This window comes from Aphelocoma coerulescens, chromosome 2, assembly GCF_041296385.1.
Source record: "Aphelocoma coerulescens isolate FSJ_1873_10779 chromosome 2, UR_Acoe_1.0, whole genome shotgun sequence".
Taxonomy (NCBI): Eukaryota; Metazoa; Chordata; class Aves; order Passeriformes; family Corvidae; genus Aphelocoma; species Aphelocoma coerulescens.
The window spans coordinates 64,793,025-64,805,984 of record NC_091015.1 but is presented as its reverse complement, the minus strand read 5'-3'; the positions used below and the strand labels follow the sequence as shown (position 1 = coordinate 64,805,984).

General features: G+C 38.8%; 1 protein-coding gene across 2 annotated transcripts in view; it reads right to left on the bottom strand.

Annotated features, from left to right (window-relative positions):
* The window catches only part of ITGA9 (integrin subunit alpha 9), a 250,265-nt gene that overhangs the window by 116,547 nt on the left and 120,758 nt on the right, over positions 1-12,960 (bottom strand). For both annotated transcript variants that reach the window (XM_069007851.1, XM_069007852.1), the window contains exon 17: positions 7,772-7,848. In XM_069007851.1, coding sequence (XP_068863952.1) covers positions 7,772-7,848 — 77 coding nt within the window. The remainder of the gene's footprint in view (positions 1-7,771; positions 7,849-12,960) is intronic.

Below are 12,960 nucleotides of genomic sequence, written 5' to 3'. Positions count from 1 at the left end.
TGTCCAGGCTAAACAGAATGTCAGAAATATTATTGAAAGAAGTGTTTATTCAATGAAAGATAAAATAAATGAAAACAAATTCTTCATCTGTTATGACCGAAGAGGAAGGGAAAAACAGATATTACCAGAGCAAATAATTAAGCTCCACATAAAAGGATATTATGCTTCCTCATCATGACTGTTTTAAGATGCACTTCAGGGGCATAAAACCTCAATAGGAATACTATGAAACATGATGCCTCTCTGGAAACAAATCTCCATTGTATGATCAAACACGGATAAGTGCTGAGGCGTGAGCCTGGGCAAATTTATCAAAGAGCTTTGCTTCCCACACTAAACCACAGGCTTGCAGCTTTTCTTCGTGGCTTTGCAAAAATTTATGATCAGTGAAAACCTTTACTAACTTTCTTAAATAAACATTACTATATTAATGAGATACACTCAAAAAGCTTTGAATTTTCTGATCAGAATTTTGTTATTGCTCCTTCCTTCAGAAGACACTGATTTTCTGCACTGTTACAACACTAACTCATGTTCTATGCCATTACATCTTGTGCTGGTGAAAAGCAAGTTGGACCAAGCTGTCATAACACGTTTTTACCTATGATGTCTGGATTCTTTCAGCTCACGTTCTGTAGTAATTTGACAAGTCAATATGAAACTTCTGAGGTTCATTTTTCAAATCAGGTACCTAATATCTGATAATGCGCCTACTGAACCAGAGGGAGTCCTTCCACTGATTTTAATAGGTCCAGAAGCATGTTCATCCTTGTATCTATACACAGCAATTGCAAACAGTCAGTTTTGCAGTTGCATAGACAGTTCCTATACAAAATTATTCACTCTTCAATAATACAAATAATATGCTTATAAACTTCAGAGTTGTAAGCTCAAAGTCTGGAAGTGATGAACACTTTCCTTTGTCTTTTCAGAGGGGCTTGGGTTAAGTACTTTGATATTACATCCTAAAACATCACATCAAATCATTTACCTGCTTATCATATACAGAACAATGCATAAGAAAAAAGAGGTCACAAAAATAAAAGAAATGTTGGCATAAAAAATGTTAATCCTTTAGTAAGTCAGAGAAGGAATTTATGTGGAAAAAAGGCAAGAATAATCTTCTGAGGAACTGACCAGATGACACTGGAAAATACTTTTTCTTCATAAATTACTATTTCATTAAAATGGAAACATTTTGAACTCGATGAAATTTTTGACAGACTGGAATTTTGTCCCTTCTCTGGCTAATTCCAGAGGAACTAATGGAAGGAGAAACAGCCCAAACCACAAAGTTGACCTTTCAGATGGAAAAGGACATTTCTCAAAAATCCCATTTCATAAGAGAATTTTTGAAAGTGTTCACTCCAACTAAATTAAACCCATAATTGGAAAAACTTGAAAATTTCTGCAAAATGCACCTGTCACTCCTTTGGCTTCCTGTGACTTTTGCTTCCAATTTCACATTTCCAAAAAAACCCCAATTTTACGCAGTATATACAGGAACCCACTCCAGCTAGTCTGTAGGAGAAGAACATAAATTTAAGCCTAATGAATAGTGGCCTTTGAAGATGCTCTAAACCAACACATAAAAGCAAGCTGCTTCTTCCTAATAGCCAAACATCAGAAGCACTCAGATGGATACGCAATTCTGTTCTAATAATGGATAAAAGGTAACCTCATGTCAAATAAATACACGAAAGACAGATGTCCTCTTGGAACCTTCTTAAGAATAGCAATATTTATTACAGCATTTTCTATCCAAGGGGGCTCATAGTCCTATGCTTACAACCTGACTTACATACCACACACACAGCTTGTGTTGGAACACAGCGGCTACATGACATTCACAACATCATCTCTCTTTCTTCTTGTATTGTTTTTCAGTAAAGCTGCTCTGTTCATTGCAACACACAGGCAGTCAGCGTATTTACACAGCCATACAGGATTTGCTTCCGAGCTGTACCTCACATGGAAACAACCACGCATTTTGCTTTAGTCTTTTTAGCTAGCTTGTTTATTATGGCTGGAAGAAAGTCTGTTTTTTCAAACACCCTCACGGTTCCTCAAATATCTTCACACTTTTCACCTAGTTCCTGTTACAACCCAAAAAGGCTTAATAACTACCACTGCCTTTGCAGAGAGCCAGTCAGATGGAAAGGCATCAGGTCAGGAGCTGAAACTGCATTGGTATGTCAGACAAGACCTTCCTCAGCAATTTCAGATTCTTCTTAAAAGACCAGAGAGCTTTTCTTCCACATGAAGTGCCAAATTAATGGATACAAGATTTTAAAGGCTAGGGAGATATGAACTTCTGCAGAACACCTACTTCAGAGTTTACCTACGCACACCTTGAGGAAACAGATGCAGTTCAGCTTCTAAATAAGCATCTATGAGAGGCTCAATAAAATGCGCTAGTTGCTGCAGAAACATGATAGAAAGATATTTATTGTGCTGAGAGAACAGAGTGAGGCATGAAAGTCAAATGATAGGTAATAAATATATTTTTAACACTAAAAACTATTTGACAATAATAATGAACATAACATTTTGTTTTTCAGTAGTGAACTGCTAGAAAAGAAACCTGAACCAAGTTATGGTCAAAAGAATAAAGTTTATTGCAAAATATTCTATTCCTATTTCTCTTACAGTTTCCGGTTGTGCCATTAAAGATACCCATACGGAATACATCATATATTCTTTACACTAAGACACTTTCAAGTCTCTTCCTTTGGAAATCACCAACACCACTATCCACAGGGTATAACAGCATGGATAAGGCCAGATTTTGCCACCTCCTATGACAGCTGCAAGACTCAACAAAATTTCAAAACTTTATAGATTTATTCTTTAAGAACAGTTTTGAGAACAGTCACGACTGGAAAGATGAAATGCCTCTCTTCTGCTCCTTCAGTTTCTCCTAACACTGCCTTTGTCAAGTCCCCAACACACTCCATGGCTATTTTCTCCTTAGTCTTAATTGCCATCTGTAGTTTTAGGCTAACAACACTCGTACTCCTGTGAGAAAGTGCAGGCCAATCACTAGAAAGACCATTTGCAGCAATACTAGCACACACCACTGTAGCTGTTTCTACAGGCTAGCTCATAACGTCTACCTCAGAGAGTTCATTCTTCACAGTTTGCTTTGCCAGGTCCAGTCTTCCCCACTTGTGAAGCTGCATGTTCTTACTGGCAGAGGTGGCATCAGTGAGAGGCATGGAGTCCAACTGGCAAGTTTCCAGCCACAGTGCTGGAGCATGGCCATAACCATCCCCACACAGATGTTTCCAAGTTGAAGAAAAGCTGGTTTTGTTGAAGCAATTTTGCTTAGTTTACAGAGAGGATTTACCTCAAGACAAGTCAGAACACTAAAGAAAAGTTGGTTGGAAGGGATTTCTGAAGGTCAGAAAACCATTCTGATCATCCTCAACACAGGACTATTGCCAGCAACAGATGAGGTCAGCAGGGACTTTATCTGAACTAGTCCTAAAACCCAGGATGGCAGAGCACACCATCTCAGCACATCTCATTCTTGAGCAGCAGGAACTGCCTACGCAAGACAGTTTTTCCAAATCTCTGGTATGAACCTGTCAAGCCACAGTCCATGACCCTTACCCTTACCATCTGCCACAAGGAACAAGAGTTCGGCTCCATTGTCCAACAATCCTTTCAGGAAGCAGGGATGGGTTTGCATGCAAACTGATGCTAACGAAGGTGCACAAGCCTTAAAAAGATTTTCTGTTAACTGAAAAGAAATCTCCTTTCTTTCCAGAATAAATACATTTTAACTCTTCTTCAATCCAATACAGCATATAACCCTGGTCTTCAACCCAAGTCACCAAGGACTCCTTTCACTGTAACAGAAACATTCAAAAGAACACATCCTATCTCTAGCTTCCTATATCTTTGTAAAAGCTTCCAGATAAAGTTAGAAGGCTTTAACATTTTTTTTGTCATCGCCTGCTTCCAAACAGTCCTACCCTGTCCTCTTCTATGAATTCACAGCGATGGGTTTCAGCTTGCCAAGCAGCACTATTTCCACATGCAGCAGTACCTCAACAACATTAAATAACATGGTAAACCCAATCATATCTGGTCAGAATAGCAGTGAAGTTTCAAACTAACACTTGCAGATTTGCTTTATTTTAGCACTTTGGATAAATAGCCATCTATTATGTTTTCACTTAGACTGAGTGTTAATATCCTGGGCTATTTAGTTGTTATTTATCAAAATGAAGTGTCTCCAATTTAAGGGCACACAAATAAGTTTTCAGGAAAGAAGGAATATCCCAAGAAAATTAAAATCAGAGCAGGCCTGGTTAGCTCTTGCCAGCAGAGGCTGGTTTTCCCATTATTCATTTGGTATGCAGGTGTGCTGGTTTCAGCTGGGGTAGAGTTTATTTTCTTCACAGTGGCTGGTATGGGGCTGTGTTTTATATTTCAACACAGGATTTCAGATGGAGATGTTTTCATTATTGCTGAGCGGGACTTATACAGAGCCAAGGCCTTTTCTGCTTTTCATACTGCCATGCTGGCAAGGAAGCTGGGGGTGCATGGGAAGTTGGGAGGAGACACAGGTAGGACAGGTGACCCCAGCTGGTGATGCCATATAACATTATGTTCAGTATATAAAGTGGGTGGGGGGAAGAAGGAGGAAGGGGAGATATTTGAAGTGATGGCATTTGTCTTCCCAAGGCAACAATATGTGTGATGGGGCCCTGCTCCACTGGAGATGGCTGAACACCTTCCTGCCCATGGGAAAGAATGACTTAATTCCTTAGTTTTCTTTGTTTGTGCGCACAGCTTTTGCTTCCCATAAGAAACTGTATTTATCTCAACCCACAAGTCTTCTAGCTTTTACCCTTCCAATTTTCTCCCCCAATCCCTCTGGTGGCGGAGTGAGCGAGTGGCTGCATAGTGCTTGGTTACTGACTGGGTTTTCAAATCTTCAAAGTTGGATGCCATCTTTTAACTGGGTAGTTCTAATGATTCAAATGCATCATGGGTGAACTCTGTATCACAGTAGCTTGTGCAGTTCCTGAGTTCATAAGAATGCAAACAATTCTCTTGATGATAACGTAATCTGAGCTAACTTCCTATGCACATTTATGCTCTAACCAGCACACATTTGAAAGCATATATAGTAATGAACAAAACTATACCTTGCCATATATAGAAAGGAACAGCTTTTGGCTCTAATATGCTACAAATTTAAGAAAGGTGTGTAAGGACAGCCAGTTCATGTAGCAGAGAGCCCTGTGTCCAACTACGTCTAAAAGCAAGAGGACTATGGAAGAACAAGGCAAGTACAGAGTGGCATTTTGCTGATATATTTCTGCAGCTTCCAGAATTCGTATTTGTCATTTCTCTACTATATGCAGTCTCAGCACTTACAGTATCCCAAACAGAAAAATCCACAGATTAACCATATACTTCATCAAAGCATACCTCCTCGCTTGTTTTTTTCATCACTCTGAATAGTTTAGTAGGATTAGCAAACTGTATCATCTTGCTATTCAATTCTAGCGGATTATTTCCCATATCATTTGTGAATGTGCTGAATACCACTAGCACTTGCACAGCTTTCTCTACCACTAAAACTAACTCTTTACACCTTTTCTCTGTTGACTGTCTTTTAATTAGGTAGTAATACTCAGGGCATTATTTCTATCAGATCTGGGCAACTTACTTTCTTGGTGAGAAAGTATTTTGCAAGCCAAGATGATCTTAACCAAACCACCCTATCCACATGTCCAGCAACATTTTCAAAGAGCTACAGCAGATCTGAGAGACAGCACTTACCACTGCTTTCTGATAAACATCCTGTTTATTTCAATTCAATGTATCTGTGCAGCATTAATTGCAGTCTTCCAAGAATAAGTCCATCAAATTTAGTCAGAGGTGATTATTTAGACAAAGGTATTGACATAACCTTGCTAACAGTGAAGTCAAATGTTTCATGCAGATAGTAATAAATGAGTCACATTTTTTGCTCATTAAAAAAAAAAACTGCTTTGTACACAGACTTACCACAATCAAGAATAATGTGGAAAAATTGTGATAGATGGGATTATTTTGCATGAAACACATGGGGCTGGAAAAATTCAAGACAACACTTGTTTAAAATCAGAATCCATAGCATGTTTCTTGGTAATTTTACATGCAATAATAACAAGAATCTGTTTTTGTAAGAGATATTCATTGTGCTATATTTCTTAATAACTGAAGGTTACAGAGCCCTTTAGCTAAAGAAAGCCCATACGGTGCAGAGAGATTTGATAACATCCTGTTTACTTCAAAAAGGACTTCAGGTTGTCGCTGGGTAAAGAAAATTGGAGAGCATTTGTTGAACATTTTGCTATACAAATGTAGAAACTGTATTTGAATATCCTAAGCTCTTATGACAGGTGTGACTTCTAAATTGCCAGGATAACATAAATAACAGCCATAAATATAAACAGCCTAATGGTCCAATCCCAACTGCAGCTCTTACTGCGATGATTACTATACACTGACTGACAAGTTTTAGGATCTGTCCCTTGCTATCTACTGCTCAACTATGGGACAAAATCCTTCACTAGCTTCTCTAACAGACACATATCTAGCTTCACAGACACATATCTAGCTCTCAACAGATTTTGCTCACCACAAAGATTGAGTCAAATATCCAGACTAACTGCAGTCAAAGCTTGGACTCTGTAGCCTGAGACCTAACCCTGCTCCCAGCCAATCTCCCAAAACATTCATGTGGATTTCAGTTGTGTCTGGGGAAGTCCGTAACTTCTCAAACTTGACTCTGGTTCAGTTTTGTCTCCAAGTACTGTTACAGCATGCTGTAGATTTATATAAAACATGTCTGTGACTATTACTTCTTCTATTTTTGTTGTTTTGTTTGGGGTTTTTTGGTTGTTTCATTTTTGTCTTTCACTCTCTTTCCTGACCTGAAAGCAAAGCACTTCACAGATTCTCCATCAAATAGCAAAATCTCTGGCACACAATTAAATAACCCTCATCAGCATTTCCATCTCTAAAAATACTGGAAATAAAAAAAGGAAACAGAAGTCATGTGAAGTTCACCTTTAGCCTGACTTATCCCCAAATGGAGTACACTTCCAGGCAAAACAATAGGCATTTTCCTTGGATCACCAGTCACAAGAGGCAGTACATAAACTTCACTTCTGGTCTATTTGATGAGTTTTACTAACCCAGAAGAAAGTGAAATCAGACACTCATCCCTAAGTTGCAACAAGAAGAATTTGAAAGGAGCAGTATTTAGAAGAGTTTGCAAAACTACAAGATGAGAAACAGAAAACAATAGTTTGAAGATAATTTGCAGTGTTCAGAGGGGTTTTTTTAACCTTACATGTGACAGAACAAACTTCTTTTCTACAGGCAGTTTTACTCCTACCATGACAGGAACAGTACTTTATTCTCTTTGAAAAATTACATTTTCCACATTGGTACTTGATTTGAGCATACATCTTTACTTTCTTTGCCCCTCTCTGCTATTCTATTTCTTTTCTCTGTTTTTGTCCATTGCGACTGTTAAGGTGAAGGTGTCTTGCACTTTATGTGACCAGAGCACACCACCACAAGAGTTCAGATTCTGTGTACATCTCAAGACCTTTTGCATTAAAGGTGACATCACTTTCACCATCCTTTCTAGTCTGGATCTAAAATATCTGTGTTTATATTTTGATTTTTCAATGTCATTTTACATAAAGTGAATGGCATACTAGTGTCCAAGAAAGAAAAAAGTTCACCTGCTCACCTAGATAGCAGTAATTTACCCTGAAGTTTCAAATCAGCAGCGCAGTCATCAGATCGACAGTTCCTCTCAAAAACAGTCTGTGAGAAACAGAGGAAAGAACTGTTAAAACATGAAAAGAGTAAGATCAATATTAAAAGAAGGAACATGTTTGGATGAAATAAAAATAACACCAAAATCTGTAATACAGGGATATATGGTGTGTGTTAAGGAAATTCAAGATGAGGCAAATCTTATCCCTGGAATGTCAGAACTGGTTTTATTCTCTTCTAACTGAACAAGAAATTTCATCAAAACCAGACTCTTTCTTAGAGGTTTTCCTCAATCCATTCTGCCTCCTCATCTGACAAGAATAACTGCTCATACAATATTTATGTCATTCTTCTTTCTCTTCCCCAGCTATGTGCATGAAAATGAATCAGAAAATAAAGTATTTATGAACTATTTTCAGTCCTAAGGATTTCAAGTAAGGAATCATACAGCAAACATTTTCCCTAGATTTTATATAAAGCAGGAAACACTTCTGCCATCATGCAAGCAACAGAAAATTACAAAGACTGTTATGTAGCAGTGATACTCTCAAATAATGGTCGTTGTCAATCTTGTGAACTCTGTTAATACTGAGGAAATGTAACAGATTGATAAAGCTAGGAACTATGAAGGGACAACATATGGACATATTATTTAAGTGGCAAAAAGAAAGGGCATACATGAAAAGTCTATGAACCTATGCAAATCACTGTAGTAGTTTGCTGTGGCTAAACGAGGCAGCCACCAGAAAGTGAAAGAAGAGAATAGGAACATGCTCCTGGCATCGAAGAAACCCAGATGCCATCAAGATCATGGTTACTTTCCCCTGCTGTTTAGACCACAGACCAATACCTTTCTAAACATAAGGCTAGACTTTTCAGGCTGGAGGACTCATTCTTTCAGAGTTGTAATGCTCTTCAGCTTACCAAATATTCAAACACCCAATACGAATGTTCCCAACACTGTTCAACTAGGAAACCTGACAATACACTGATCTTTTCCTTTAATGTGAATATTCCTTTCTACATGCTTCATGACTTTTATTACCAAAGTAAATATATTTCAATCATAAACACAAGGACAGGGAAAATCTGTGCAGGACACACACAATGGTCAGATTGGGTTGGAGAGACTGAGAAGGCAAAAAATCCAAACCATACTGAATTAGTACATTTTTAAGAGCTCTGCCCAACTGTATCAGGACTGGAAAAAGACTTGAATCTTAAGCCCAGAGGGCATAGAGACTTCTAGTCCTTTGCTGTCCAGGAAGGTTCTTGACTAAGCAGGCAGCTTGTTCTCCTTTTTCTATGCTGTTTGAGCTCCCCAAAAAGGAGTGGACCTTTATGAAGTTAATTGTTGTTGTGATGCCAAAATTATTTTTGCCTCTTTTCTATTTCCTTCATATATATACATAGCTCTATTGTTGTACAGTTACATAGTTCCTAGCTAGCCCTGGTACTTTTCCTTACCTTTTCCCTTCCCTGATAGGCAGAAAGACAAAACACATTCCAGAGGCTCCAAGCTGGGGGGTCCAAGGCCCCTATCCTATCTTGGTTCTTCCAGGGAGCAAAGGTTGAAACCAGCTCTTCAAAACACATTTTCATAAACAAAGTTTAGTTCCTATCTAAGGGGGGAGGATTTAGAAAAGGGTTGAACTGGAGGGGAATTACCTCACCACTTATATCTCTAATTGGGAAATTTTGTCAATTATGCTAATTTGCTAAACTTATAAAACTGTTTTCACCCCATGGCAGGGTGGGCATTTTCCATACCTGCCCCTGGAGGCATCCAATAAAGACCAGCCTTTATAATACCTCCTATACTAATATTTTCTCTAAAGTGTGTTGTTTTATTTCCAGGTTCTTTAAGGCATCAGTTTGACTAACAGATATCAAACTATGTTGTAGGTTGTACTGTGTTGCAAAAGAAGACAGGTGGACGGTGGCCAGCTCATCCGGGCTATTTACTTTGCTCTTTTATTTTTCTTCCCTACCTTTTGCTTTCTGAGAATCTCAGAAGTGGAATTCTTTGGGGATTTACAAACGAGGACTGAATTTACCCTTCCTCCTTAATAAAGACTACCACAGCCAAAGGACAAGAACAAGCCCGAGACAGGAACTGGCACTAGGCTTCCCTCTCAAACATGGCACATTTCAGAGGTATAGTTTCAAAAGTCCTCAGAATTAATCCTCAAGCCACTGTAGCAGTTACACATAGGAAAGACCGTTTGGTAACCCTCAGAGGAGAAAGAATAATAAACTGTAAAAAAATTCTGGTCTGTCAGTTTCTCTGTTTGAATTGCAGAAATCTTGGCAAAGTGAACACAGCAAACAAAATATCTCTACTTTTCAAAGTAAGAAATACTGTAAGTACATTTAAGCAACTACCTAATAATCCTTGAATTTTCTTACTAAATCTATAGTTATCATTATTCAGAAAGAATGAACAAATACTTCATTTTATAAAATTGCTGAGCATGTATCTCTTCCAGCATAACATGTACTAGAGAGCAAGCTACTTTGAAATACATTGGGTGTATTTCCTTATGTCATAGATACCCAGGTTTCTACAGAACACTGCATTGGGAGAAAGAAATAAGGATGGTGAGTTCCGAGATCCTCAGCTGTGTAGACGTGAACTGTTTGCTTCTGTGAAGGATCTTGAACCTGTTCAGGTTTGGGGGGAGCTCTCTCACCTCAAAGCAGCTGGCTGGTCTGGATTTCCAGTCCAACAGGCTCCTAGGACCCACGGATGGAGGCACAACTGATTCAGCAGCCCAGTTCCAGGCTAATGACATCTCTGGACTATTTTGCTATTTTCCACTATTTCCCTGGTCTACCAGGACTCTACTCCACCTTCCCGTTTTGTATGTTTTCTAGAGTCTCAACCCTCCATCTTCTCACAGTCTATTTCCTCCAGTTTCTTCTCTGCTAACTTGAGCCTTCCCTTCCCCACCCTTTTGTCACTTCTACCTTTCAGGTTAACTAATTTCTGGCTGTTTAAATCCCTCCTAAACAATTAAGAAGTAAACACACTTTAAGGCATCATAGCATTTGTGAACACTGCTTATATATTGTTACTGTGCCCTTACTTGGTCTACTTGAGCTGCAAGTTCTTTGGGTCAGACACTGTACCTAACTCAACACTGCATGTTGTTAAAGCAGGAGTTCATTCCTGGGATATGGTGCAGATCCTACTACAATATCACCACTAATTTTAACTCTAAGCAATCTTTAAAGTGGTTGCAGCTTTGCAATACCAGTTACGAGGATTTATAGAGCTCTTTAAATATTAAAATTGTTGAAGAAGGTAACCCATGAGTTGTATGTGTTATTCATAACTGAAAAAAGAAAATAGGGTGAAACTAACTGGGGAAGAAATTCCGAATTTTTGCTGTTACTGTTACCCAAAGTGAAGAGGAGCAATTCTGAACAGTGTTTTTATGAAGTCTAATGGTATTCCACTAACACTGTATCAAGTACCTCACAGATTTGAATACGTATATCAGAGATGGCCAGGAAGCTTCCTTACATAAGAAATACATACATGAAAAATTGAGGAGGATGGGGCAGGGGGGTGGAACTCCGGGCAAAAATTGCCTGAGAAACACAGCTGCATTTCTTATCTCAAGGCCCCCACATATTTGTCTAGCCTTTCCACAAGAAAAATAGGTGTTTGTGTACTCAATAACAGGGACAGGATAACCTCAATTCTTCTAAGACACATCTTCACTGTATAAACACAAAACTAGTGTAAAGTGCATTCTCAATGAGCCTGTCAGACTTCCTGCCATCACCAGATGTACCGCAAAGCAGAGACAAAACCCAGCATTTCCAGGGTTCACGATTCCTCTCGGCACTCTCTCCACTGCTGCACAGAACCCAGCAGGTATGGGAAATTGTTCAAGAGCAGTTAGCACCAAGTCACCAAACCTCCTTAACAAACATGGCGAGATTTCTGAGTAAAAAAAGACTGTGCTCTTTGGGAGATCCAGTAATGTGACAGATATTTCTTTTCTAACCCTGAGGGGTTAGAAAAGATGGATGGCACCCATGTCCTCCAGGGGGTAGGTCAAAAAGCCTACATTAAAGTACACTCATTATAAAAAGTGAATATACATATCTGTACACAATCAAACATACAGTAAAGAGAAATCTAGAGCTGATCAGGGAGGGAATATGTCTACATATTGTCAGATTAGGGCCTCAAAGGAAGTACCTTTTATGTTCATTATGCCTCTTGAAGAGAGGTGTAAGGACTAAATTCCACATTTTGTGGTAAAGGCCAGGGCTAAATGTAGAAGGTAGGAGAGGGATAAATCTCTAGTTCCTGTATCCTAAGCGTAAAGCTGCTGGGTATTGGGCTTGTAGATAATCTCGTTTTCCTTCTTGCTGGTAGTGGACTGTACTGAAAGCTGCTAGGAGGCAAAACAAGTAAGAAAGAGCCTGGCTTTAGCCTAATGGTCAGAGCTCTGTGCTCTGAGGAAGGTGATCTGTGATTTCAAACCAGGCTTACTAAGATGCTTCACTTTCTTTCAATGGCTATCTAAAATTAAACAAATCTATGTTTCTGGAAGTAGGGAAGAGAACAGGAAACATATAAAATAAAAATCTCCTGTGCCCCTCCAGCCCACAGAAAATACTGGAAATCTTTAAATAAATTAAGGGGGAAAAAGCATTTCAAAATATCCAACCTACCAAAATTCAGGAAAGCACATGGAAATTTCAGGCTGTAGCCAAAATGTACAATCAAGACTTTGAGAGGTTGCCAGCACTATTCTAGTGAGAGTTCTGCCTATCTTTTTACAGAAAGGGAAAGTGACAGCTGAGGGTCATTGTTTGAAGAGAAGGGGGAGAAACAGAATTCTCAAAAGAACCCTTGAAAATATTTTATGGACTGGAAAAGAGAACAATGATTCTCTCTGGATCAGATAGTTAACAACTTCCTCACACATCAGTCTACAAAAGGTTCAGATAGCACCCCTTAAAAGGTAGCACAGTTGGTCTTTGGTATCTGAGGATCCATTCCTTTAATTTCATAAATTGTGCCATGAACTTCTGCAGGAATACTTTGGTTATGCAAAATAATCTGGATTAAGAATATAGTATTTCAATCTCTACACTGGTTTCCTGTAAATTGTCACCAAACCCTATGGTATGTGC